The sequence below is a fragment of the Corvus cornix genome, chromosome 26 (assembly GCF_000738735.6).
Source record: "Corvus cornix cornix isolate S_Up_H32 chromosome 26, ASM73873v5, whole genome shotgun sequence".
Classification (NCBI taxonomy): Eukaryota; Metazoa; Chordata; class Aves; order Passeriformes; family Corvidae; genus Corvus; species Corvus cornix.
The window spans coordinates 5,875,131-5,901,867 of record NC_046354.1 but is presented as its reverse complement, the minus strand read 5'-3'; the positions used below and the strand labels follow the sequence as shown (position 1 = coordinate 5,901,867).

At 52.8% G+C, this 26,737-nt stretch overlaps 1 protein-coding gene across 1 annotated transcript; it reads left to right on the top strand.

Annotated features, from left to right (window-relative positions):
* Positions 1-26,737, top strand: LOC120411282 (serine/threonine-protein phosphatase 4 regulatory subunit 3B-like). The gene is made up of 10 exons (XM_039565448.1): positions 1-123; positions 5,720-5,833; positions 22,738-22,854; positions 23,046-23,177; positions 23,906-23,993; positions 24,394-24,552; positions 24,716-24,885; positions 25,202-25,341; positions 25,803-25,962; positions 26,324-26,737. Exons 2-10 carry the CDS (start codon positions 5,756-5,758, stop codon positions 26,396-26,398), a joined length of 1,119 nt encoding a protein of 372 aa, XP_039421382.1. The 5' UTR covers positions 1-123; positions 5,720-5,755; the 3' UTR covers positions 26,399-26,737.

The window sequence follows — 26,737 nt, the reverse complement described above, 5'->3', positions numbered from 1 at the left end:
TTCCAGAGGCCCCTGTCAGTTGTGTTCCTTTTGTGTGTTCCACAGAAAGACCAGAAATTCTGGTTGGAAGTTCTGGCCCAATTAACAGCTGGAGCTACAGGTGCCCACCAGCGATGGGAACTGGTGAGTCAGTGCTCGTGGGGCTTCCTCCAAGGCTTGAAAGGAGAGGGGTGAAGGAGGAAAAGGGAAACTGTTCTCGAGGCCTTCTGTAGTCCTTGAGGTCTTTCTGGAACCCAGCAATCCTTGCCAGTGCAGCTCAGTCTTCATTTAAGTCCTCACTCCAAGAAATATTTCTGGCAACGTAAGCTCTGATGTCTTTGATGTGAATCAGGATTTCCTTGTGGAGAAAGGACCAGCACAGAGCCGACACCCTCGACTTCAAGCTCTGCTTTCTTCCCAGAAAGCTCCAGCATCCCAGAGAACTTTATTTCTGTATCACCGTCTTTCTTTCTGAGGTCAAGGCCAGCTGAGGAATTTCTTCTTTCTCTGTGTTTCCGTTCCGTGGCTTTGCTTGGTTGATGTTGGCAAAGCTTGGAGGAGACTCCACGAAAAGAAGACCATTCTCTGGGAAGGTCACAACAACCCTGGGCTCCTCCTCTGCTAGAAATTGCAACCCTTTTCTCCTTTCAGAGAGTTGTCTGACTCCAAGACTGTAGGTACAAAAATGCTGTTAGTGAGGACTTCTTGTTATTTTTCTAAGTCCGTGAGAGATTTTTCTCTCTCACAGAAGAGGTAGCAGGGAATGTAAACAACCAAGCCACCTGCAACCTTGGAAAGTCTTGTTTATGGTATAGTAGAAAATATTTTGATCATGTATGTTTTAGGATTTTGGCCAATCACCCCAAGGGGTGGCTGATCCTTTGTCCAATTAGACTATGATGAAAAAAGTCTATAAAAGAGTTTGTAAAATAATTAAATAGATCAATCTTGCTGCACAATTCCTACCTGCTGGATCTTCTCCTCCTCCTCCTCCCTATGGTTGCGGGACATGGTGATATACCCTAGGGCCCAGGCCTGCGGTAATATTTGGTGACCCCGACGTGATTCTGCAATCTCTGACGTGTCCTGGTGCTGCGAGCCAAGCCGAATTGCTCTAGAGGTACGCTGCTCCCCTTCCCCCCCAGGACCGGGAGGTCCGACAGAACTGAGAAATGGCGAACAGCGGCTCACAAACCGACGCTGTGGTACTGGTCTGGAAAGGTGTGTTTAGCATATTGCGCACCTCCATTCCTGAGAACTCAGTTCGGGAATTATTAGACTGGGCTACTTTAAAAGGGATTTCCATGGACAGAGATACTGCCCTGGACTTTTCCTTATGGCAGGAACTCCGCTGTCTTGTCCGACACGAGCTCCCGACAGGGGAGCCGGCAGCGTTAGAATTACACAAAACCTGGCGTCCGTTATTTATTCTGCTGACAGCCCTTGACTGTGATAGCAGGGCTGGATCGCCTATCTCGGTGATGAGTGACGGAGGAATGTCCAAGGGGGGGCCCCGCTGACTGGGCTTCCGGGGCAAATGATGGTGGATTCGGAATAACCCCCCTGGCTCCACAGGCAGAGCCTGCGCCGGCTCACCCTCCACAGTCGCAGGACTCCGCAGCCCGCAGGAAGCCCCTCGCCAGCAGAGGCAGGGGGGTCAGGGCAGAGGCAGGGTGCACAGCCTGCCTTGCCATTCGGCTGGACGGCGGCCGCAGCTTATCCGCAGATCAGCAGCTTAGCAACTTGGACGCCCAGAGAGGCTCCTAGTTCGGTTCCGTTTGTACCTGGATCTAACTTAGCGGGCGTATCGCCGGGCGTGCCTGCCCCGGGACTGCCTGGTTATGGTCCGCTGCCCTCCCTGGCGCTGTACTGTTCTGTGCAGTCGCAGAACCGAGCCATGGACCTTTTAATGCAGCATCTGCCTTTTCTGACAGAGTTACCGAATCTATCCCGAAGGATGGAGGACCTGCTCAGCCTGTTAGAGCAGAGGATGCCCAAGCCCGCGCCACCCGCCGCCCGCGCCCCCCTGCCAGCTGCGGGAGCCGTGGCTCCGAGCCAAGAAACAGCGCGGCTGGCAGCGAAACCAGAAACAGCGCTGCCGCGGGGAAACCCAGAAGCGGCAGCAGCCGCGGAGCGGCGGGCAGAGGCGGCGGCGCTGGCACGTCCACAGAGAATGGGCAGCGGCGGCGCTGGGCGCGTCCGCGAGCGCCGGCCAGAGATGGCGGCGCCGAGCGCGCCCGGGAGCGCGAAACAGCAGTGGAAGAGGCGACTGCGCCGAATGTGGCTGCTGTGCGAGAGACGAGTGCGGCGCCGGCCGCGGTGCTGGCCGCGGCGCCGAGTGCAGCATAGCCCTAGAGACGGTGGCTGCAGCTTCAGTACCGACTCAGTCGGAACTGGCCAAGATGGTCTCCTGTAAAGAAACTGCTGTAAAAACTGCCGCACAGCCAGCTGCAGCCTGTGCTGTCTGTTCTGGCTCTGGCGAACTTAGCCAAAGTGCCCCTCTTCCCCGTACATTTCTGTTCACTCCCAGCACCCCAAAGTGGCCTTTGCCTGATGATTCCTCGTCAGGCAGTGAGGCAGATGAGGTTCTGGCCCCAGGTCGTCAGGCGGCTGTAGACACATGGCAAAGGAAAAGGCTGCGCCGGTCTTGCCCCTGGACTTTTCAGGACTGCACGGTAACAGTACGTCCGATGCATTATAATTGCTTCTTAGAGTCTATTAAGATGCGAGCATTGGAGGAGGGTGACTGGAGGTTATTAGAAATCCTTGGAATGCCAAATAGATCTGAGGATTCTGGGCGTAACCGGGAAGCTGTTACACTCCATCCGCAGGCTGTGCCAGAAGTTCAGGATGGAAGTGGTTCCCTGAAAGAGATCCAAGCTTTCCCAGTGTATAAGGCTCTCCCGGATTCAGGGGAGCATGACAAGCATGAGGTAATTGCTTGGAAGGTTGCCCAGGACCTGCAATCCAAGGTGGCACAATATGGGCTAGGTTCTGCTGAGGTTATGCAGATAATAAGGGTGATAAATACAGATTTGCTTTCTCCATTTGATATCAGACACTTAGGTCAAATTCTATTTCAACCTGTACAATTTACAGTTTTTGAGAAACTGGAGAAAGCTGTCGACAAGGCTGCATTAGGGAATATGCAGCTCCCTGCTGCTGATCCTAGACAGACAGCAGGAATGGATGCTTTGATGGGGACTGGTCCCTTCTCTGATCCCAGTCTACAGGGTACCTTGTCCTCTGGTGTCCTGCAGCAAGCTCAACAGGTTGGCATGGCTGCCCTGTTGAAAACCATAGAGTTGTCTGCGCCCAGAAAGCGATATACTGAAATAGTTCAAGGGACATCAGAGTCACTCCTTTCTTTTGTAGAGGAAGTCGCTGCTTCTCTCGAGAAGCAGGTTGAGGATGATGGGTTAAGACAGATGTTGTTAAGGCAGTTAGTGAGAGATAACACAAACGAGGAGTGCAGAAAAATCATAGATGCCTTACCAGAGGATCCTGAGGTAACAGACATGGTCGAAGCCTGCACTAAGGTGGGATCTGGGAACCAGGGAAGGTCTGCTTTGGCAGCGTTCCTGCAGCCTGTTCGCGCATCTTCTGGTCGTGAACCAAAGCAACCCAAACAGGCGAAAAAACGGAAGCGGCCTAAGCCGAGCCAAAAAGAGAACAACACCGATCCCCCAGTGCAAGAGGTGTGGCAGACCAGGGCATTGCTCGGACTATTGTAGATCCCGGACTCATGCCGATGGTCAGCCTTTGCCGGGAAACTTCCGCCGGGGTGCAAGGAGGGGGAATTGCTCTCCGATGCAGTCACTCCCCCAGAGAGGGGCACAGGTACAGGCACAGGCCTACCCAGCCACCCTAGAGACAGCACCCAGGGATCAGACAGCACCCAGGGATCAGACGGTTTTGACGTCCACACCACAGCCGCAGTCGCCTTAGACTCTAGCAGTATTTATAAGGTTCCCTTGGACGCATATGGACCCTTAGCCCAGGGATCCAGTGCGATGCTGGTGGGAAAACCTGACGTTGCCCATCAAGGAATATTAGTACGCTCAGGAGTTACAGACGCTGACTTTAAAGGTCAGATTTGCGCTATGGTCTCCATGCAAAAACCCCCTGTAACTATTCCTGAAAAGACCTGCCTTGCTAAATTAGTGCCTTTTAAGTCTTGTGTCCCCAGGATAGAACAAACTCACGAAGATAACGGCAGTGGATCTACGGGACTTCCGCAGGCCTTCTGGACTGCAGACATCTCTGACCAAAGGCCACAGATGACATGTACCCTGGCCCTGCCGAACGCCCGTCCGCCCTGGACTCAGCTTCGAGGTTTGATTGATACGGGTGCTGATGTAACGATCATCTCCTTCACTGCGTGGCCTCCCTCATGGCCTTTAGCCCCGGTGGGATCGGCCATCACAGGGTTAGGAGGAACCACACAGAGCTATTTAAGCGAACGGCCTGTGGTGATGAAGGATTCAGAGGGGCACCCAGCTACAATTAGGCCTTATGTTGCTACCACTTCCCATAACCTTTGGGGACGGGATGTGTTGGCACCTTGGGGGTACGGATTGGGACAAATTTTTAGCAGGGTTCACTGTGCGTAAGGGCGCACAGTATCCTACACTGCCTTTGCAGTGGTTGATTAACACACCAATCCGAGTCAGACTCTGCTCAGTTAGTTGAATTAAGGGCTGTTATCATGGCTTTTCAGCGATTCTCACAGGAATCTTTGAATTTGGTTACTGAAGCCGACTAGCAAAAGCTTTGTATACAATTAATCACCTTACAGTACCACAAAATTCAAATAATCCTGTTATTCTGAATCATTTTCTCTCATTGCAGTCTGCAGGCGACATACAACTGCCCCGGGCAAAAGTCTGGGTACGGAATTTACTCACTAACCCATGGGAAGGCCCGCATGAGCTTATCGTTTGGGGTCGTGGGTATGCTTGCATTTCCACAGATACTGGGCTACGGTGGCTACCTTCAAAATGCGTTCGCCCTGACCTACGGCACCAGAGGCAGAACAGGCAACCTCCAAATGATGACCAGAACGCCAACCATCCAAATGGCCACCAGAATGTAGATCATCAGCCTAATGACTCTTCTGATGATGACCAAGATGTCAACCATCACACAGATGGTCCTTCTACAAGCAGAGACTGGGATGGTCCTTCCACAAGCAGAGACTGAACTTTAAATTTCTTGTTATGGAGTCAGATAGTTAAAGCCTTAAGAACATATTTAGAATTATTAACTGATGTGGATTTCTATTTAGGATTAATAGTAGAGTTGTTATCTTATAAAACAAAAAGGGGGAATTGTAGGTACAAAAATGCTGTTAGTGAGGACTTCTTGTTATTTTTCTAAGTCCGTGAGAGATTTTTCTCTCTCACAGAAGAGGTAGCAGGGAATGTAAACAACCAAGCCACCTGCAACCTTGGAAAGTCTTGTTTATGGTATAGTAGAAAATATTTTGATCATGGATGTTTTAGGATTTTGGCCAATCACTCCCAAGGGGTGGCTGGTCCTTTGTCCAATTAGACTATGAAGAAAAAAGTCTATAAATGAGTTTGTAAAATAATTAAATAGATCAATCTTGCTGCACAATTCCTGCCTGCTGGATCTTCTCCTCCTCCTCCTCCCTATGGCTGCGGGACACGGTGATATACCGTAGGAACCAGGCCTGCAGTAATACAAGACACCTGAAATTCTTTTTCCTATGCAACAGGTGACCTTTGTGAAGGACTTCTGTGCCTTTTCTGTCATGTTCCACCAGAACAGAGAGGCATTTTTACAAAGCTTGGCCAAGCTGGGAATTCTTCCTGCTCTTGAAATTCTACTGGTAAGTGAAAACTTCCAGCTGCTTTTCCTTAAAGCAGGAAAGGCCAGAGCCACTGGAGCCCTTGCTGGACCTGCTGAGCCCTTGTGCGTCCCTTGGCTCGCACACCCTGGCTCTGCTGATGATTTCCCAAAATATGGATAAGGATCTAGCATCAATATCCAAATAAGACAGACAAAATCTCTCTAACAGCTTAGAGTTAGAAAGTGTATGTTTATTTCCAGCGCCAGGCAGCTGCACGGGACAGTTCCCTAATACGCAGTGCAAGGATACAAGCAAACACACGCTCATTTATCTACAAAAATTGTGAATATCTAAAATATAAATGCATATTTATAACATTTACACTTCCCATTCTCCGCTTCATGTGGAAATGAACTTAAATGTCATTAAGCATGTGTAGTGTGTTCTCTGAATTGAGTCGGTGGTCTTTTATTTGGGGAATGGTCCCAGATAGATAAAGTAAAACTCGTCTTCCTCATTTTGACCTTTTTGCCTTTCTGAACTTGAACAATCCTAATCACTTTGGTGACCTCCAAATTTCCTCTTGGGTGACTTTTGGATCGGTTCTCACAGAGGGAGGAAATTGGTGATTGTCCTTGTTCCTTTAACCGACTTTATCAATGTTTCTGTTTCCCATTCTAAGCAGAGCTAAGCAAACACAGAAGTGACAGACAATCAATTATTCAGTAATCAGGTACTTGCATCTTAAAAACTCATTTCAGGCCCAGCTCTTCTTAACTATTAACCTTTAATTAATTCTAGCCAAGCCTAAACTAACTTCTATTTTACCTAAATTCAGCAAAGCTAACTTTCTAACTAAATCTTTAAAGTTTCTCTTAAAACTCTGTGTTTCACTGAGAGTGGAAGTGGATTGGACTGGCCACAATCCCAAAGCTCCCCCAGCTCTGGGAAGCGCCTCCCTGGCTTGTCCTGGTTCTTGTGGCGCTGCACCAGGGCCAAGTCTGTGCTCAGTGCAGTCCTTGGGACAAGGCAGGGTCCAGATGGAAGGAGACTCGCTGCCACGGGGCAGCTGCATTGGCATTGTTTTCCTGGGCTGTTGTGGCTCTGCTTGGAGCGGGGCCAGAGAAGTCTTTTTGGCTCCGCTGGAGCTGTTGGCTGGTTCCTCCCCAAAAGATCCTGTCCTCCTGCTGGCAGCAGATTCCTCTGTCCTGAGCAGCAGTGGGAAAACAGAATTTTGTCCCTCCTTTGGCTGGGGCAGCAATTGCCACCTGACCATTGCAATCCAGCATCAGTGCTGCTGTTCCTCACAAACACCAGATTCCAGGGGCTTTCTCTGCTGCAGGAACAACCTGGGAACTGAGCCAGGCACAGCACTGCCAGCAAAACTTTTGTGCTGCCCCACTCGGCTTGGTAGCTTTAGGGGAAGGTTGGTTGAGCCACTCGTGTCCCCGTGTGGGACAAACACCAGCATTCCCAGGAAGTTCAAGATCAGCTTTTGAGTCGCAAGCCTGAGAACATGAAGGCAGAATGAGGCACTTGCCAAGTTTTAAAACAACATGCAGGCCAAGGAAGGCCCTTCACAGACTTGACCTTGGCAAACTTAAGCTTAGCCACTCTGGGAGTGTGTCTTGTTTGGTTCAGTCCGGGTCTCCCCTTTGGGTTTCGTGTTATTGTACCATCCCAGTTTATACCCTCCTGGTTTCGTGTTCATAACCCTGCTTTCTCTATTTGTCTCCTCCCAGACCCCTGCCAATCCCTCTGGCACCCCTCCCAAGCTTCTAGAAAGTTCTGGCAGGGGCGTCGAGTGATTGGTCTTGGGGGGAGGATCCCTCCCTTCCTTTCCCGAGATAGGTTCCCTTGTGTGTCCCTCATCCCGCAGACCCGTCCTTCTCCTTCCCTGATTCGATGCCGTTGTCATCCCTCCCCTGTCGCCACCCCCCCATAAAACCCCTGGCAGGCGCGCTCAGGGTTGCTCATTGGTGGACACCCCCGGGGGGCGAGGTCCCCTGTTCGGAGACACAATAAACCTTCCGGATTTCATCCACAGTTGAGCCTGCCTCCTTCTTCCACCACCTGCCTCTATTGCCGTGGTCCTGTGGAAGGACCCACGAGCCAGACCTCTGGTCTCCCGGATTCCGGAGGCTGGTCCCCGCAGCCTGCTGCGTCCAGAGCTGACCGGGCAAAGTGGGAACTGCTCCAAAAACGATGCAGAGGCAGCTTGGCGCCCATCACGGGGCCCCCGCTTCCACCAGACCCCACGGAGGGGACTGACTGGACTTCCAAGTGCGTCCTTGGGACGCCAAGCTACCCCGGTTGTAGCACGCTCCGTTTTAGTGAGCTGCGCTCCTGGGGAGGAGGACGGTAGCTCCGCCCACGCCAGCAGAGTCGTCCTCGGTGGAAATCGGGACGCCTGGAGCTTGCCTGGACACCAGCAGGTAAGTATTTCCCCGGGGGGGGGGAACTTACCATAAAGCCTTTCGAGGCAGTTCCCGCGTGCAGGCGGAGCCACACGAGCTGCAGTGTCAGCGGCGGAGCGAGGCGCGGCGGGACCCGGCGGTGCCCACCCGGCCGCGCGCAGCGCGTGGTGGATGGCTTCGCACAGTCCGCGGCTCGTTGGAGCCCAGGGTAGGCTGCGCAGCCCCGGAGCGCGTGTGTTGCTTGCCTCCAGTTTGTTTCGGGGAATCGGTGTCCGAGGGTTGGTTTATTTTTAAAGCTCCAGACGTCGTGCTGTGGCTTATGGGCGCAAAATTGTCCACAGCACAAAAGGGGGTATTTTTCCAAGTTGCGGGACTCCTGGAGGGGGGGGGAAACGTTTTTCTAAAGGGTGTTTAAAACGGTTTGTGCGGTGGCTGTTCCAGCACTTCCCTCAGTGCTCCCACAGTTCGGTTTTAAGCGATCCCTTTTGGAACGCCGTGGGAGCAAGAATAGCTCAGTCCGAATTGACAAAAGAAAAAGATCTAGATAGATTTTCTTTATTATACCTACAAATTTGGTCTGCTTTAAATCAAAAAAGGGAGAGGGAAGCACAGCCTGTCCCCGGTTCCCCAGTTACCCCTAAGCCTTCTCCTAAACCCGTGTCCCCTAAACCGGGCATCCTGAAGGAAGCAAACCGCGATGCTGCGCAGGGTTGCTACCGACTCCCTGGCTTTCCTCGGGATTCTCGGCCCCCCCGCCCAGACAGTCCTGGCCAGACTGCCCGGGGCTTATCCTGTTCCCCGACTTCCCCAGTTGCTAGACCCCGGGTTCGCTTTAGTTATATTGAGAACTTAGAAAATGGATTCCCTGCCCGACGAGGACAAGATGGCGGGTGCCACATGGCAGAAACCCCCTCTTGCCCTCCCTCCGTTTCTTCATCCCAAAACCCCTTTCTTTCAAGTCCCAACCCCTTTCGTCATGACCCCTCCCAGTACCCTAACTCCTCCCACACCCAAGCTGGGTCCACCCCTGTACTCCTCCCACTTGTCATCAGTGCACGCCCCCGTGCTCCGCCCCTAGAAGTTGTTGTAGGTCCGTGTCTGGCTGCCACCCGCTTCCTGCTTCCGGTTCCCACGCTTGGCCTTCCGGTTCCCATGGTGAGTGGCCGGAAGGGGGAGGGCCTGAGGACCGGAACCCGGAACTGGACCCCATTCCTTCAGCTGCTCCGGTTTTTTATCAAAGGTCCAGGAGAGGGGGAATGACCCACACCAACTGGGAACCCCTCTCCCATCAAACAATAAAGGAGCTTTGCAAGGCGCAGAAAGAGTTCGGGAGAGAAAGCGAATATTTTCGCGGTCTTTTAAGCGCAAATCTCTCCGGAGCAGTAATGATGCCTTTTGATTTGCGTCAGCTTTTCTCGTGCTTGCTTTCCTCAGTAGAGTTTCTGCTCTGGAAATCAGCATGGGAAAAGGAGCTCCGTCAACTCCTTCCGGTGCTTCTGCAAAGTTCGGATACGGCCGTTGATGCCGACAATCAGGAAATAACGATGGATCATCTGAGTGGCGAGGGAGAATGGGCGTTGGCGCCGAAGCAGGCCCAAGGTCTGCCTTTAGAGCTGCTGCAACAGGTCAAGGAAGCGGCCGGAAAGGCATTCCTTGGCCTGAGGCCAGACGCACCTGTGCTAACGTACTCGCAGGTCCGTCAGCAACCCACTGAATTGTTCCTAAGGTTTGTGGAGCGATTAACCCGAGCCACAGAGTTGCAGGTTAAGCAGCTGGCGGCCAGAGAGGAGGTCATCGCAGAGATGGCAATGGTCAACGCCAACCCGCAGTGCAAGGCAGCCATCCTGAGCCTCCCCCTGGACCCTCCGCCGACGATACAGGCGATGTTAGAGGTTTGCGCTGCGAAGGCGCCACACCTACAACCTGTCGGCTCGGATAAGCAGCGATCCCGGGGAACGATTTTGGTGGGAACAGCAACACACTATACTGCTGCGGACCAGAAGAGGACCACAGGCCGAAGCAACAGACCACCTCCGGCAAAGAACAGCCAGAAGTGGCCTCAACAGCAGACCAAGAACACCTGCTTCCTCTGCGACCAGCCCGGGCATTGGACCAAAGATTGTCCACTCAAGAGACAGTTTTATCAATTTAAGAGAACAAGGGTCGGGGGGGCTTGAGGGCCGGGAACAAAAAAACTGAATGAGGAGCACGCGCCCGCCCCGCGTGAAGACAAAAAAGGGACGGGATGCGAGGGGGAGGAGGGACAGGGGAGGACAGATAGCGATGACACAAAATTACCAGACGTGAGTTTTCAGCCTGACTTCACTTCTCCTGCTGATGGTTCTTTCAGGTTGCAGCTGTCGACACCGCTCTTCCTGAAAACCAACAAGTGGCACGCCGCACCAGTAAGTGTCGGTGGTGAGCTGGGGACGTGGGACCCAAGCCCTAGCAGGTATGTCATTGTTGGAGATGTTAAATGCACACCACCAGAGATCGAAGTCGCTCCGGGACTCATGACGTCCAGTCCCGAAGGACCCGTTCTCTGGCTGCGCTGTGTCCGTCCACCTCTGTTTCTGCCTAGAGGGCAGATGGTCGCCCAGGCTATCCCTGCAGAAGGGCCACACCCGACGGTGTGTGCCACACATGTAATAGGAACAGGGAAACCGCGGGTAGACTGTAAGATCAACAGAGGGGAAGAAGTCCTACACGTTAAGGGGCTTCTGGACACAGGGGCAGATGTGACGATCATTCATTCCCACATGGGAATGGCCAGCACATTGGGAATTGCAAAACGTGACCGGACACGTACAGGGTGTTGGGGGCATCCAGTTAGCGAAACAGTCCAAAAGTGTCGTGCAAATTAAGGGGCCGAGCGGACAATTGGCGAACATACGTCCGTTCGTATTGGATTACAAGGAGCCCCTCTTGGGGAGAGACCTCATGCAACAATGGGGAGTCACCATTGACATACCTGACCCCCCGATAAATTTTTGCGTGGCGGCCACTGAAGAGTGCCCTACCAAAAAACTGAATTGGAAAACGGACCGGCCGGTGTGGGTAGAGCAGGGGCCACTCTGTAATGAGAAATTAGAGGCACTCGAGAAGCTCGTGGAAGAGCAGCTTAAGAAGGGGAATATCGTGGAGACCAACAGCCCCTGGAATTCCCCGGTCTTTGTCATCAAAAAACCTAACAAAGACAAATGGCGGCTCCTCCAGGACCTTCGTCAAATTAATGATGTGATAGAGGACATGGGCTCTCTCCAACTGGAAATGCCATCCCCAATGATGCTTCCCCAAAATTGGAACCTGGCAGTAATCGATATTAAAGATTGTTTTTTCCAAATTCCTTTGCACCCTGATGATGCCCCGCGTTTCACCTTCTCGGTTCCGGTTAACAACCGAGAAGCCCCGAGGAAGAGATACCATTGGAAAGTGCTGCCGCAGGGCATGAAGAACAGCCCGACCGTTTGCCAATGGTATGTCTCCTCCTTGCTTGCCCCAGTTCGCGCAGCCACAAAAGAGGCCATCATATTCCACTACATGGATGATGTCCTCGTGTGTGCCCCCGACAATGACATGCTTGCGAATGTGCTTGACCTGACAATCAGTGCATTGGTTGCTGCAGGGCTCGAGCTCCAGGAAGAGAAAATTCAAAGGATGCCACCTTGGAAGTACCTGGGCCTGGAAATTACAAAGCGGACCATTGTGCCGCAAAAATTGGCTATCAATACAAATATTAAGACCTTAGCAGATGTCCACCAACTGTGTGGGTCACTAAATTGGGTAAGGCCATGGCTGGGTCTATCCAACGAAGACCTAGCCCCCCTTTTTGATTTACTAAAAGGGGGAGAGGAGCTTAGTTCTCCCCGGACACTTACCCCAGAGGCGCGGACAGCCCTGAAGAGGGTGCAACACCTGATGTCCACCAGGCAAGCAAGCAGGTATAGACCTGACTTGCCATTTAAGTTCATCATCCTGGGTAATCTGCCACACCTGCACGGGGTTGTCTTCCAATGGGAAGACAAAAAGAAGAGTAAGGAAGACCGGGACCAGAGGGACCCTCTCTTGATAATAGAGTGGGTCTTTCTCAGTCATAATAGGTCCAAAAGGATGACACGGCCACAAGAGCTGATGGCTGAACTGATCCGGAAGGCCAGAGTCTGGATCAGGGAGTTATCAGGATGTGACTTCGACTGCATTCACGTACCAATCAGGACACAAACGGGCCAAATTACCAAGGCAATGTTGGAGAGCTTGCTTCATGATTGTGAAGCTTTGCAGTTCGCTCTGGAGGGCTACACAGGCCAAATTTCCTTACACAGGCCAGCCCACAAAATTTTTAATTCGGAAATCAAATTGAATTAAATACAAAGAGCATTCGGAGCAAGGAACCTTTAAAGGCCTTGACCGTTTTCACTGACGCATCTGGGGCATGCTATAAGTCAGTCATGACTTGGAAAGACCCCCAAACTCAGCAGTGGGAGGCTGATACTAAGAAGGTGGAAGGATCACCTCAAGTTGCTGAGTTAGACGCAGTCGTCAGGGCTTTTGAAAGATTCCCCGAACCCTTTAATTTGATAACTGACTCTGGATATGTAGCAGGGGTAGTCTCCAGAGCTGAACATGCCATATTGCGAGAGGTCTCCAACACAGCCTTGTATGAATTGCTCTCAAAATTGGTTAGCCTAGTCTCCCACCGAGAGCAACCATTTTACGTGATGCACGTCAGGTCACACATGGACCTGCCCGGATTCATCGCGGAAGGCAACAGGAAGGCAGATGCCTTCGCTGCGCCAGCTGTGATGGCCCCGATTCCAAATGTATTTGAGCAGGCCAAAATCAGCCATCAGTTGTTCCATCAGAATGCACCTGCCCTAGTTCGGCAGTTCAATTTGAAGCATGACCAGGCCAGAGCGATCGTGGCAGCGTGTCCTGAATGTCACCAATTAGCTCTTCCTGCCATTGGCACCGGCGCAAACCCCCGTGGCCTTAATACTTGTGAGGTGTGGCAGATAGACGTGACACATGTCACTTCTTTCGGCAGAATGAAGTATGTACATGTGTCAATAGATACCTTCTCTGGAGCCATCTTTGCCTCTGCCCACACAGGGGAAAGGGCTAGCGACGTCCAAAAACATCTAGTGCAGGTGTTCACTACCCTGGGCATCCCCAAGATTATTAAAACCGATAACGGCCCAGCCTACACCTCCAAGGAGTTCAGGAGCTTCCTACAGCAATGGGGAATAGAGCACAAGACAGGCATCCCCTATTCCCTGACAGGTCAAGCGATAGTCGAGAGGGCTCACCAAAATATCAAGAGGATGCTACAAAGGCAAAGGTCCTCAAAGAAATTAGAATCCCCAGCTGTCAGGCTCTCAAGGGCACTGTTCACGCTAAACTTCTTCAACTGTGCCTTTGAGAACCTGAATCCACCGATCGTGTGGCACTTCAAGCGGTCTCAGCAGCTGCAAATGAAAGAAAGGCCTCTGGTGTTGGTTAAAGATCCGGAGACTCGGGAAATACAGGGCCCTCATGAACTAGTTACATGGGGGAAGGGATATGCATGCATATCCACCCCTGAGGGCCCCAGGTGGATCCCATCAAAATGGGTGAAACCGTGTATTTCCCAGCCCACTGGAGGAAGGAGTCAAGCACCCCCTAAAACCGGGGTGGGTTAACCCTATGCCCCTCTGGGACCCTAACTCTGCCCCAGTTGTTATTCCCAATTTTGATATTCTTCCTTTTGAGTTTCTTTCTAGTTTAGAGACTACAGAAATGGATCCTGCACCGTCCATCCAAGCCATCGCCAGAAGCCTGCAGCTTGTCATCATCCTGCAGCTGCTCCCATGGCCTGCATTGCCGTGGATAGTTCCCCAACGGGCAGCAAACGTGTGGTCAGTCCTGGCGCAAACCATGGGCCAAGACCACATATGTTTACATCAAGGGCGGAGAACATCCACAGACAAGATGCAGGCCATGGTGATGCAAATTCGGAAAGAAACTGGTGACTGGCTCGGTGACATCTTCAGCAAATGGGGACTATCCGGATGGGCAGGATCTATTTTCTGATCTGGACTGATTTTTCTTTTTGTTTTGTTGGTTGCCCTAATTTTGTTTGGACTCCTCAAGAGAATGTTAGTAAAGTTAATTACAAGCTCCCCCTCCCCTATGGATATTGACCGAGCCGAGGTACTCCCAGATGCAGAGACCCTGCAAGAACTGGAGCTCGAACCTACGGCTCCTGAGTTGCAAGAGTTCGAGGTCTTTTATCCGGACTCTAGATATTACCCCCAGCCGAACTTTAAACCATCTTAAAAAACAAAAAAGGGGGAGATGTGGGAGTGTGTCTTGTTGGTTCAGTCCGGGTCTCCCCTTTGGGTTTCATGTTACTGTACCATCCCAGTTTATACCCTCCTGGTTTCGTGTTCATAACCCTGCTTTCTCTATTTGTCTCCTCCCAGACCCCTGCCAATCCCTCTGGCACCCCTCCCAAGCTTCTAGAAAGTTCTGGCAGGGGCGTCAAGTGATTGGTCTTGGGGGGAGGATCCCTCCCTTCCTTTCCCGAGATAGGTTCCCTTGTGTGTCCCTCATCCCGCAGACCCGTCCTTCTCCTTCCCTGATTCGATGCCGTTGTCATCCCTCCCCTGTCGCCACCCCCCCATAAAACCCCTGGCAGGCGCGCTCAGGGTTGCTCATTGCTGGACACCCCCGGGGGGCGAGGTCCCCTGTTCGGAGACACAATAAGCCTTCCGGATTTCATCCACAGTTGAGCCTGCCTCCTTCTTCCACCACCTGCCTCTATTGCCGTGGTCCTGTGGAAGGACCCACGAGCCAGACCTCTGGTCTCCCGGATTCCGGAGGCTGGTCCCCGCAGCCTGCTGCGTCCAGAGCTGACCGGGCAAAGTGGGAACTGCTCCAAAAACGATGCAGAGGCAGCTTGGCGCCCATCGCGGGGCCCCTGCTTCCACCGGACCCCACGGAAGGGACTGATTGGACTTTCAAGTGCGTCCTTGGGACGTCAAGCTACCCCGGTTGTAGCACGCTCCGTTTTAGTGAGCTGCGCTCCTGGGGAGGAGGACGGTAGCTCCGCCCGCGCCAGCAGAGTCGTCCTCGGTGGAAATCGGGACGCCTGGAGCTTGCCTGGACACCAGCAGGTAAGTATTTCCCCGGGGGGGGGAACTTACCATAAAGCCTTTCGAGGCAGTTCCCGCGTGCAGGCGGAGCCACACGAGCTGCAGTGTCAGCGGCGGAGCGAGGCGCGGCGGGACCCGGCGGTGCCCACCCGGCCGCGCGCAGCGCGTGGTGGACGGCTTCGCACAGTCCGCGGCTCGTTGGAGCCCAGGGTAGGCTGCGCAGCCCCGGAGCGCGTGTGTTGCTTGCCTCCGGTTTGTTTCGGGGAATCGGTGTCCGAGGGTTGGTTTATTTTTAAAGCTCCAGACGTCGTGCTGTGGCTTATGGGCGCAAAATTGTCCACAGCACAAAAGGGGGTATTTTTCCAAGTTGCGGGACTCCTGGAGGGGGGGGGAAACGTTTTTCTAAAGGGTGTTTAAAACGGTTTGTGCGGTGGCTGTTCCAGCACTTCCCTCAGTGCTCCCACAGTTCGGTTTTAAGCGATCCCTTTTGGAACGCCGTGGGAGCAAGAATAGCTCAGTCCGAATTGACAAAAGAAAAGGATCTAGATAGATTTTCTTTATTATACCTACAAATTTGGTCTGCTTTAAATCAAAAAAGGGAGAGGGAAGCACAGCCTGTCCCCGGTTCCCCAGTTACCCCTAAGCCTTCTCCTAAACCCGTGTCCCCTAAACCGGGCATCCTGAAGGAAGCAAACCGCGATGCTGCGCAGGGTTGCTACCGACTCCCTGGCTTTCCTCAGGATTCTCGGCCCCCCCGCCCAGACAGTCCTGGCCAGACTGCCCGGGGCTTATCCCGTTCCCCGACTTCCCCAGTTGCTAGACCCGGGGTTCGCTTTAGTTATATTGAGAACTTAGAAAATGGATTCCCTGCCCGACGAGGACAAGATGGCGGGTGCCACATGGCAGAAACCCCCTCTTGCCCTCCCTCCGTTTCTTCATCCCAAAACCCCTTTCTCTCAAGTCCCAACCCCTTTCGTCATGACCCCTCCCAGTACCCTAACTCCTCCCACACCCAAGCTGGGTCCACCCCTGTACTCCTCCCACTTGTCATCAGTGCACGCCCCCGTGCTCCGCCCCTAGAAGTTGTTGTAGGTCCGTGTCTGGCTGCCACCCGCTTCCTGCTTCCGGTTCCCACGCTTGGCCTTCCGGTTCCCATGGTGAGTGGCCGGAAGGGGGAGGGCCTGAGGACCGGAACCCGGAACTGGACCCCATTCCTTCAGCTGCTCCGGTTTTTTATCAAAGGTCCAGGAGAGGGGGAATGACCCACACCAACTGGGAACCCCTCTCCCATCAAACAATAAAGGAGCTTTGCAAGGCGCAGAAAGAGTTCGGGAGAGAAAGCGAATATTTTCGCGGTCTTTTAAGCGCAAATCTCTCCGGAGCAGTAATGATGCCTTTTGATTTGCGTCAGCTTTTCTCGTGCTTGCTTTCCTCAGTAGAGTTTCTGCTCTGGAAATCAGCATGGGAAAAGGAGCTCCGTCAACTCCTTCCGGTGCTTCTGCAAAGTTCGGATACGGCCGTTGATGCCGACAATCAGGAAATAACGATGGATCATCTGAGTGGCGAGGGAGAATGGGCGTTGGCGCCGAAGCAGGCCCAAGGTCTGCCTTTAGAGCTGCTGCAACAGGTCAAGGAAGCGGCCGGAAAGGCATTCCTTGGCCTGAGGCCAGACGCACCTGTGCTAACGTACTCGCAGGTCCGTCAGCAACCCACTGAATTGTTCCTAAGGTTTGTGGAGCGATTAACCCGAGCCACAGAGTTGCAGGTTAAGCAGCTGGCGGCCAGAGAGGAGGTCATCACAGAGATGGCAATGGTCAACGCCAACCCGCAGTGCAAGGCAGCCATCCTGAGCCTCCCCCTGGACCCTCCGCCGACGATACAGGCGATGTTAGAGGTTTGCGCTGCGAAGGCGCCACACCTACAACCTGTCGGCTCGGATAAGCAGCGATCCCGGGGAACGATTTTGGTGGGAACAGCAACACACTATACTGCTGCGGACCAGAAGAGGACCACAGGCCGAAGCAACAGACCACCTCCGGCAAAGAACAGCCAGAAGTGGCCTCAACAGCAGACCAAGAACACCTGCTTCCTCTGCGACCAGCCCGGGCATTGGACCAAAGATTGTCCACTCAAGAGACAGTTTTATCAATTTAAGAGAACAAGGGTCGGGGGGGCTTGAGGGCCGGGAACAAAAAAACTGAATGAGGAGCACGCGCCCGCCCCGCGTGAAGACAAAAAGGGACGGGATGCGAGGGGGAGGAGGGACAGGGGAGGACAGATAGCGATGACACAAAATTACCAGACGTGAGTTTTCAGCCTGACTTCACTTCTCCTGCTGATGGTTCTTTCAGGTTGCAGCTGTCGACACCGCTCTTCCTGAAAACCAACAAGTGGCACGCCGCACCAGTAAGTGTCGGTGGTGAGCTGGGGACGTGGGACCCAAGCCCTAGCAGGTATGTCATTGTTGGAGATGTTAAATGCACACCACCAGAGATCGAAGTCGCTCCGGGACTCATGACGTCCAGTCCCGAAGGACCCGTTCTCTGGCTGCGCTGTGTCCGTCCACCTCTGTTTCTGCCTAGAGGGCAGATGGTCGCCCAGGCTATCCCTGCAGAAGGGCCACACCCGACGGTGTGTGCCACACATGTAATAGGAACAGGGAAACCGCGGGTAGACTGTAAGATCAACAGAGGGGAAGAAGTCCTACACGTTAAGGGGCTTCTGGACACAGGGGCAGATGTGACGATCATTCATTCCCACATGGGAATGGCCAGCACATTGGGAATTGCAAAACGTGACCGGACACGTGCAGGGTGTTGGGGGCATCCAGTTAGCGAAACAGTCCAAAAGTGTCGTGCAAATTAAGGGGCCGAGCGGACAATTGGCGAACATACGTCCGTTCGTATTGGATTACAAGGAGCCCCTCTTGGGGAGAGACCTCATGCAACAATGGGGAGTCACCATTGACATACCTGACCCCCCGATAAATTTTTGCGTGGCGGCCACTGAAGAGTGCCCTACCAAAAAACTGAATTGGAAAACGGACCGGCCGGTGTGGGTAGAGCAGGGGCCACTCTGTAATGAGAAATTAGAGGCACTCGAGAAGCTCGTGGAAGAGCAGCTTAAGAAGGGGAATATCGTGGAGACCAACAGCCCCTGGAATTCCCCGGTCTTTGTCATCAAAAAACCTAACAAAGACAAATGGCGGCTCCTCCAGGACCTTCGTCAAATTAATGACGTGATAGAGGACATGGGCTCTCTCCAACTGGAAATGCCATCCCCAATGATGCTTCCCCAAAATTGGAACCTGGCAGTAATCGATATTAAAGATTGTTTTTTCCAAATTCCTTTGCACCCTGATGATGCCCCGCGTTTCACCTTCTCGGTTCCGGTTAACAACCGAGAAGCCCCGAGGAAGAGATACCATTGGAAAGTGCTGCCGCAGGGCATGAAGAACAGCCCGACCGTTTGCCAATGGTATGTCTCCTCCTTGCTTGCCCCAGTTCGCGCAGCCACAAAAGAGGCCATCATATTCCACTACATGGATGATGTCCTCGTGTGTGCCCCCGACAATGACATGCTTGCGAATGTGCTTGACCTGACAATCAGTGCATTGGTTGCTGCAGGGCTCGAGCTCCAGGAAGAGAAAATTCAAAGGATGCCACCTTGGAAGTACCTGGGCCTGGAAATTACAAAGCGGACCATTGTGCCGCAAAAATTGGCTATCAATACAAATATTAAGACTTAGCAGATGTCCACCAACTGTGTGGGTCACTAAATTGGGTAAGGCCATGGCTGGGTCTATCCAACGAAGACCTAGCCCCCCTTTTTGATTTACTAAAAGGGGGAGAGGAGCTTAGTTCTCCCCGGACACTTACCCCAGAGGCGCGGACAGCCCTGAAGAGGGTGCAACACCTGATGTCCACCAGGCAAGCAAGCAGGTATAGACCTGACTTGCCATTTAAGTTCATCATCCTGGGTAATCTGCCACACCTGCACGGGGTTGTCTTCCAATGGGAAGACAAAAAGAAGAGTAAGGAAGACCGGGACCAGAGGGACCCTCTCTTGATAATAGAGTGGGTCTTTCTCAGTCATAATAGGTCCAAAAGGATGACACGGCCACAAGAGCTGATGGCTGAACTGATCCGGAAGGCCAGAGTCTGGATCAGGGAGTTATCAGGATGTGACTTCGACTGCATTCACGTACCAATCAGGACACAAACGGGCCAAATTACCAAGGCAATGTTGGAGAGCTTGCTTCATGATTGTGAAGCTTTGCAGTTCGCTCTGGAGGGCTACACAGGCCAAATTTCCTTACACAGGCCAGCCCACAAAATTTTTAATTCGGAAATCAAATTGAATTAAATACAAAGAGCATTCGGAGCAAGGAACCTTTAAAGGCCTTGACCGTTTTCACTGACGCATCTGGGGCGTGCTATAAGTCAGTCATGACTTGGAAAGACCCCCAAACTCAGCAGTGGGAGGCTGATACTAAGAAGGTGGAAGGATCACCTCAAGTTGCTGAGTTAGACGCAGTCGTCAGGGCTTTTGAAAGATTCCCCGAACCCTTTAATTTGATAACTGACTCTGCATATGTAGCAGGGGTAGTCTCCAGAGCTGAACATGCCATATTGCGAGAGGTCTCCAACACAGCCTTGTATGAATTGCTCTCAAAATTGGTTAGCCTAGTCTCCCACCGAGAGCAACCATTTTACGTGATGCACGTCAGGTCACACATGGACCTGCCCGGATTCATCGCGGAAGGCAACAGGAAGGCAGATGCCTTCGCTGCGCCAGCTGTGATGGCCCCGATTCCAAATGTATTTGAGCAGGCCAAAATCAGCCATCAGTTGTTCCATCAGAATGCACCTGCCCTAGTTCGGCAGTTCAATTTGAAGCATGACCAGGCCAGAGCGATCGTGGCAGCGTGTCCTGAATGTCACCAATTAGCTCTTCCTGCCATTGGCACTGGCGCAAACCCCCGTGGCCTTAATACTTGTGAGGTGTGGCAGATAGATGTGACACATGTCACTTCTTTCGGCAGAATGAAGTATGTACATGTGTCAATAGATACCTTCTCTGGAGCCATCTTTGCCTCTGCCCACACAGGGGAAAGGGCTAGCGACGTCCAAAAACATCTAGTGCAGGTGTTCACTACCCTGGGCATCCCCAAGATTATTAAAACCGATAACGGCCCAGCCTACACCTCCAAGGAGTTCAGGAGCTTCCTACAGCAATGGGGAATAGAGCACAAGACAGGCATCCCCTATTCCCTGACAGGTCAAGCGATAGTCGAGAGGGCTCACCAAAATATCAAGAGGATGCTACAAAGGCAAAGGTCCTCAAAGAAATTAGAATCCCCAGCTGTCAGGCTCTCAAGGGCACTGTTCACGCTAAACTTCTTCAACTGTGCCTTTGAGAACCTGAATCCACCGATCGTGTGGCACTTCAGCGGTCTCAGCAGCTGCAAATGAAAGAAAGGCCTCTGGTGTTGGTTAAAGATCCGGAGACTCGGGAAATACAGGGCCCTCATGAACTAGTTACATGGGGGAAGGGATATGCATGCATATCCACCCCTGAGGGCCCCAGGTGGATCCCATCAAAATGGGTGAAACCGTGTATTTCCCAGCCCACTGGAGGAAGGAGTCAAGCACCCCCTAAAACCGGGGTGGGTTAACCCTATGCCCCTCTGGACCCTAACTCTGCCCCAGTTGTTATTCCCAATTTTGATATTCTTCCTTTTGAGTTTCTTTCTAGTTTAGAGACTACAGAAATGGATCCTGCACCGTCCATCCAAGCCATCGCCAGAAGCCTGCAGCTTGTCATCATCCTGCAGCTGCTCCCATGGCCTGCATCGCCGTGGATAGTTCCCCAACAGGCAGCAAACGTGTGGTCAGTCCTGGCGCAAACCATGGGCCAAGACCACATATGTTTACATCAAGGGCGGAGAACATCCACAGACAAGATGCAGGCCATGGTGATGCAAATTCGGGAAGAAACTGGTGACTGGCTCGGTGACATCTTCAGCAAATGGGGACTATCCGGATGGGCAGGATCTATTTTCTGATCTGGACTGATTTTTCTTTTTGTTTTGTTGGTTGCCCTAATTTTGTTTGGACTCCTCAAGAGAATGTTAGTAAAGTTGATTACAAGCTCCCCCTCCCCTACGGATATTGACCGAGCCGAGGTACTCCCGGATGCAGAGACCCTGCAAGAACCGGAGCTCGAACCTACGGCTCCTGAGTTGCAAGAGTTCGAGGTCTTTTATCCAGACTCTGAATATTACCCCCAGCCGAACTTTAAACCATCTTAAAAAACAAAAAAGGGGGAGATGTGGGAGTGTGTCTTGTTTGGTTCAGTCCGGGTCTCCCCTTTGGGTTTCGTGTTACTGTACCATCCCAGTTTATACCCTCCTGGTTTCGTGTTCATAACCCTGCTTTCTCTATTTGTCTCCTCCCAGACCCCTGCCAATCCCTCTGGCACCCCTCCCAAGCTTCTAGAAAGTTCTGGCAGGGGCGTCGAGTGATTGGTCTTGGGGGGAGGATCCCTCCCTTCCTTTCCCGAGATAGGTTCCCTTGTGTGTCCCTCATCCCGCAGACCCATCCTTCTCCTTCCCTGATTCGATGCCATTGTCATCCCTCTCCTGTCGCCACCCCCCATAAAACCCCTGGCAGGCGCGTTCAGGGTTGCTCATTGCTGGACACCCCCGGGGGCGAGGTCCCCTGTTCGGAGACACAATAAACCTTCCGGATTTCATCCACAATTGAGCCTGCCTCCTTCTTCCACCACCTGCCTCTATTGCCGTGGTCCTGTGGAAGGACCCACGAGCCAGACCTCTGGTCTCCCGGATTCCGGAGGCTGGTCCCCGCAGCCTGCTGCGTCCAGAGCTGACCGGGCAAAGTGGGAACTGCTCCAAAAAGGACGCAGAGGCAAGCCACCTTTAACTGACCCACACAACAAGGCAGGGACTGGCGCTGTTTAGTCTGCCTTCCAATCTATTTCAACGAGAAGAAGAAGTGAGCAGAGGAAAGAGACAGAGACTGATGTGTGCAATTGGTCCTTTGGTACAAAATGAATCAGCTGTGGATAACAGGTACAGAAGATCAGTGTCTCAGCTGTTCCAGCCAGGAAGTGGCACGATGGGAACGGTTCCTGCCTACGTGAGGACTCGCAGATTCACAGAGAGCCTTGTGTCCCTTCTAAAGGAGGCAAAGGGTGGGCAAAAGAGGTTGCTGGCTTATTGTAGTTTCTCTGGAACCATATGACTGTGTTTCTCAGAGAAACTTGGGAATGAAACCTTCCCAAAACCTTTCCCTCCCTTTTCTTTGCAGCTTTACCTGATAGGAAACAGCAAACCTGATTTACCCTACCAAATTAAACTCTTTTGTCTTAGGGAATGGATGATGTGCAAGTGGCATCTGCTGCCACAGAGATCTTGTCTTGTTTTGTCGACTTCTGTCCATTCTTGGTCCACGAGTTTCTCATGCAAGAGGCCCAGCAGAGGGACCACGTAAGTAAAAGTGGTTTGTGGGTGCCTGGATAGACCAGGCTTAGGGCAAACGGGAAACAGACCAGCCAAACACAATCTCCATGTTTCCAGTTCCTTTTCATTTTTATTGGAAGAAACCAACCAGACTGATAGAAACCAGGAAACCCATTGCACTCTGATTATTGGGGGCTTACTTTGTCTGGGTTTTGCAGGGTACCGACCTCATCCGTGTGCTCATGAAGCAGCTGTTCCACCATCCTGCTGCTGCAGTAGGAGGAGCTGATCAGGTCGTGGAGCTGTTGCAGACTCTGCTCGATCCCGGGAATCTGCTGGCTACAGCTGATGTAAGGGAATGCAAAGGGCTGAAGACACGGGGCTGTCTCAGCCAAGGGAAACCCTGATCTTCTCGAGGGCTCTTCTTGTGGGCACAGCATGCAAACAGCTTGGGCTTGGGCTCAGCGCTTGGCTGTGGTGTGTGCTCTGAGCCTGAACGGCAAGAAGCTCCAAAGCAGCTGAAGTTGCCAGAGCCTTTGGCTGAGGCCAGGCCTGTGTGTGGGGCAGTGTGCCCGCAGTCATTCCCCCAAGCAGCGCTTCAGGGACACAGCAGTGCCTGGCCAGAGCTCCCGCTGCCTGGGGGAGACATCCGGCAGCAGCAGAGTCCAGGAGAGGCCCTGGCACCCCAGTGCCCGGCTTCATAGCCTGCGATGGACAGGAGTAGCTGGGAAAAGGATGGCAGCTTGTCCTGATGCAATGGCTGCATTGGAGAGGACTCGAAGGACACTTTGTCAAGCCTGGCGAGTCACGGATGGATTGCCAGGATAGACTGGCATCCCTGGTGGGGATTCTCTTGGGGAGAGCAAGGTGGGCTGGATGTCTCTCAGATTCCCCCCAAAGAAAGAAATGGCTCTTTGTGCAGGGAACACCTGAATGCTTCAGGCCCCACCAGAAAGATACAGGCAGAGCTGTCGGAGCCACGGGAATTCTCTGCAGGCTCTTTCTGCTGGTACTGCGCTCTCTGATTGGGAAGGTCTCTGCCGAGGCCAGGATTTAATGAAGCCGTTTCCTCCCTTAGGTATCCAAAATAATTGGATTTTTCAACTCTTTCTACACCCGCTGCCTTCCTGTTCTGACTGCGCCGCTTCTGGCCAACACAGCCAAAGGTACCTGGGAAATAGGGAATGAGGATTTTTCCTTGTTTCCCCCCTTGGAGGCCTGCAGTGCCTGGAAGGGATTGGCAGGGGTGCTGCCAGCAATCAGCCTGCCAGGCCAGCTGGGAATGTGCTTGAGGAAAACTGCTGCTCCCCAGGGACAGGGGTGCTGCAGGCAGCACTTTTCAGCCCCTTCTTGCCCCTCCGAGTGCTGACATGGCTTCAGGCTGTGCTTTGTTCTGTGTTTTGTTCTCCCCCAAACTTCCCCCTCCTAAAGCAACCCAGGAAAGCCAAAGTCCACTGAAACCATGTCAGGAACTGCACTGGCACCTGAGCTGGGTGGGCAGCACAGGATATCTCTTGCTTTTTATTTTTCTTTTTTGCTCATTGAAGGCATTACTTTTTCCTGTAGATGATTATCAAACAGCACAACTCCTGGCCTTGATTTTGGAGCTGCTGACCTTTTGTGTGACGCGGCACAAGGAGCACATGAGGGTTTACATCTTCCACTGGGATTTGCTAAGACGAGTCCTCCTCTTGATCAATTCCAAACACACCTTTCTGGCCTTGCGTGAGTAGCCTTTGGCATTTCCTCCTGCCAGGCTGCGTGTCCCAGGTGGGAGGTGTTCCAGGGGACCCTTGAACTCGGGATTCATGGGAAGGGATGGGAATGAATTGCTGCACTGCAGCCCTGGCCGGTGGCTCTGAAACCCTTGCATTTCTCTCTTCACCAGGGGCTCTGCACTTCCTGAGGAAGATCATTGGCCTGAAGGATGAGCTGTATTCCCATTACATCATCCAGGGAAAGCTCTTGGCACCCCTTGTGCAGGCTCTGCTGCAGAGTGGAGCTACATCCAACCTGCTCCACTGGGCTGTGCTGGAGCTGTTTGAATTCCTCCGACTGGTGAGTTCAGCAGCAGCTTCAGCTCAGACACGGCTGTGGCCTCTCAGCTCAACAGGCCCAGTGCAGCCTCCCGCTTCCATGCAAGTGTCACCAACAGCCTGGGGACACTGCTGACCCTGGTGCCCCGTGCCACGGGAAGATGAATCGTTCTTTCCCCATTTCAGCTCTTGGCTTCAGGATCAATCTCAATTGCTTCCCAACTGCTCTGGACAAAAGGGCTTTGGCTCTGGCTAAGGAAGGCATTCCTTGGAAGCTTTCTGAACTTTGGCCTGTGACCACTGGAGACTGAGAGCGTGTTTTGTTCCTCCTTTTGCAGGAAGATTGTAAGTCCCTGGTTGCCCATGTCATCGAGAGCTTCTATCCTGCACTGCAGTCCATCAGCTACGTGCAGACATTCCAGGGACTGAAGAGGAAATACGAGAGAGACAAGCACCGACAAAAGCAGAGCGTGCACAGGTAGGCCCCGGTCTCTGTGCTGGGAGCCTGGCAGGGACTGCCCTAGGGCAGGGCTGCTCCTTGGTTTTCTTTTGCCAGAGGGCAGCAGGAGCAGGTGGCTGGCGCTGGCCTTGGCTTTCCTTCTGGAGGAAAGCTTGTGGCATGAGAGGAAAGCCCCCTCTGCCTTTCCTTGTGGCCCCCTGCAGTGGAGCTGCTCTTGCTCAGGGCATTCCTTGCTCCTCTGAGAAAGCCCTGAGCTTCCCCAGAGCAGAATCTTGCTGTGTCCCTGCCAGGGAGGATTCAGCCTGCCTGGGCCTCAGCCGGGGGCGGCTGAGTCTTACGGGCAGGGCACAAGTGCCCGTGGAGCTGGACTGCCTTCCCAAATGGGCCACGTTCCCTCCAAAGCTCTGCGAGCCATTGCCGGTCCTGGCTGAGTCGGGAGCAGCAGCAAAGCCGGGATCACTTGTCCTGTCTCTCCGCAGGGTCCCATCCCTCTCAGGCAGAGGTGCAAGAGCCTCAGGGCAGGAAGGCCAATTGAACATCGGGGCAGACCAAGGGGGCGCAGCTCAGACAGCACCAACGAGCTCCAAGGGCTCCTCTTCCAACAAGGCGACCCCGCGCCCGCAGCTGACGGCCCCCAAGGTGGGAGAACTGGGCTGAGCTGCTGCCCAGGCCTGGCCCAGGGCAACGGGGGCTTGCAGCGGGCCTTAGTTAGGGCTCAATTCACCCAAGCCCTGCCCAGGGACACCCTGACAGCTGGGGGGTAGCCTGAAGGAAGGATGGGCTGGCCCAGGTGTCTGCTGCTGACCTGGGGGCACAGTCTGATCTCGCTGCTTCTGCATCCCTCAACTGGGGCCACTCCTGGGCTCTTGCCCTGCCCACTGGCTGCTCGGGCTGGGGCATGGACAGAGGAGATGGCATTTGGGTGTATACTCAGAAATTGCACCTTTCTGAGTATTCTTTCAAGGTGAGAATTTCCTTTTCTCCTTTTTCTTTTTGGCAGAGACGTCAGCCAGCGGAGTCTGCCAGTGATCAAGAGGAGGAGATAATCCCAAAGAAAAGGCTGCATCTGGCCTAAGGAAGGAAACCCCCATTTTGAAGGAAGAACTGTTATTTTGGGGTTTCCAGGCTAGGAAGAGTTAGATGTTAATTAGTAGTAGTTTGTATTAGGTTTAGCTTCTGTTTGTTAAGATATTTGCTGTTTTATGTAGATAGACAAGTTGGTAGAGTTAGGTCAAGAAGTTTCCTTTCTGTTCAAGTTCCCAATAAAATTGTTTGATCTTGTTCTAAAATAGGTGTTAAGATTAATAGATTAAGGCTGAGCTGTAACATTCAGGAACTGACATTGGACTCTGTAATTGTAGAAGATGAATTACTGATAAATGTTAGTTGGATAAAATGTTCTGTGGAACTGGAA

Bases quoted from the DNA above. Each gene is read 5' to 3' on its own strand.
- LOC120411282 (XM_039565448.1), top strand. From the start codon at position 5,756: ATGTTCCACCAGAACAGAGAGGCATTTTTACAAAGCTTGGCCAAGCTG. The intron at 5,834-22,737 runs GTAAGTGAAAAC...CTTTTGTCTTAG, and splicing joins CTGCTCTTGAAATTCTACTG to GGAATGGATGATGTGCAAGT. The intron at 23,994-24,393 runs GTACCTGGGAAA...TTTTTCCTGTAG, and splicing joins TCTGGCCAACACAGCCAAAG to ATGATTATCAAACAGCACAA.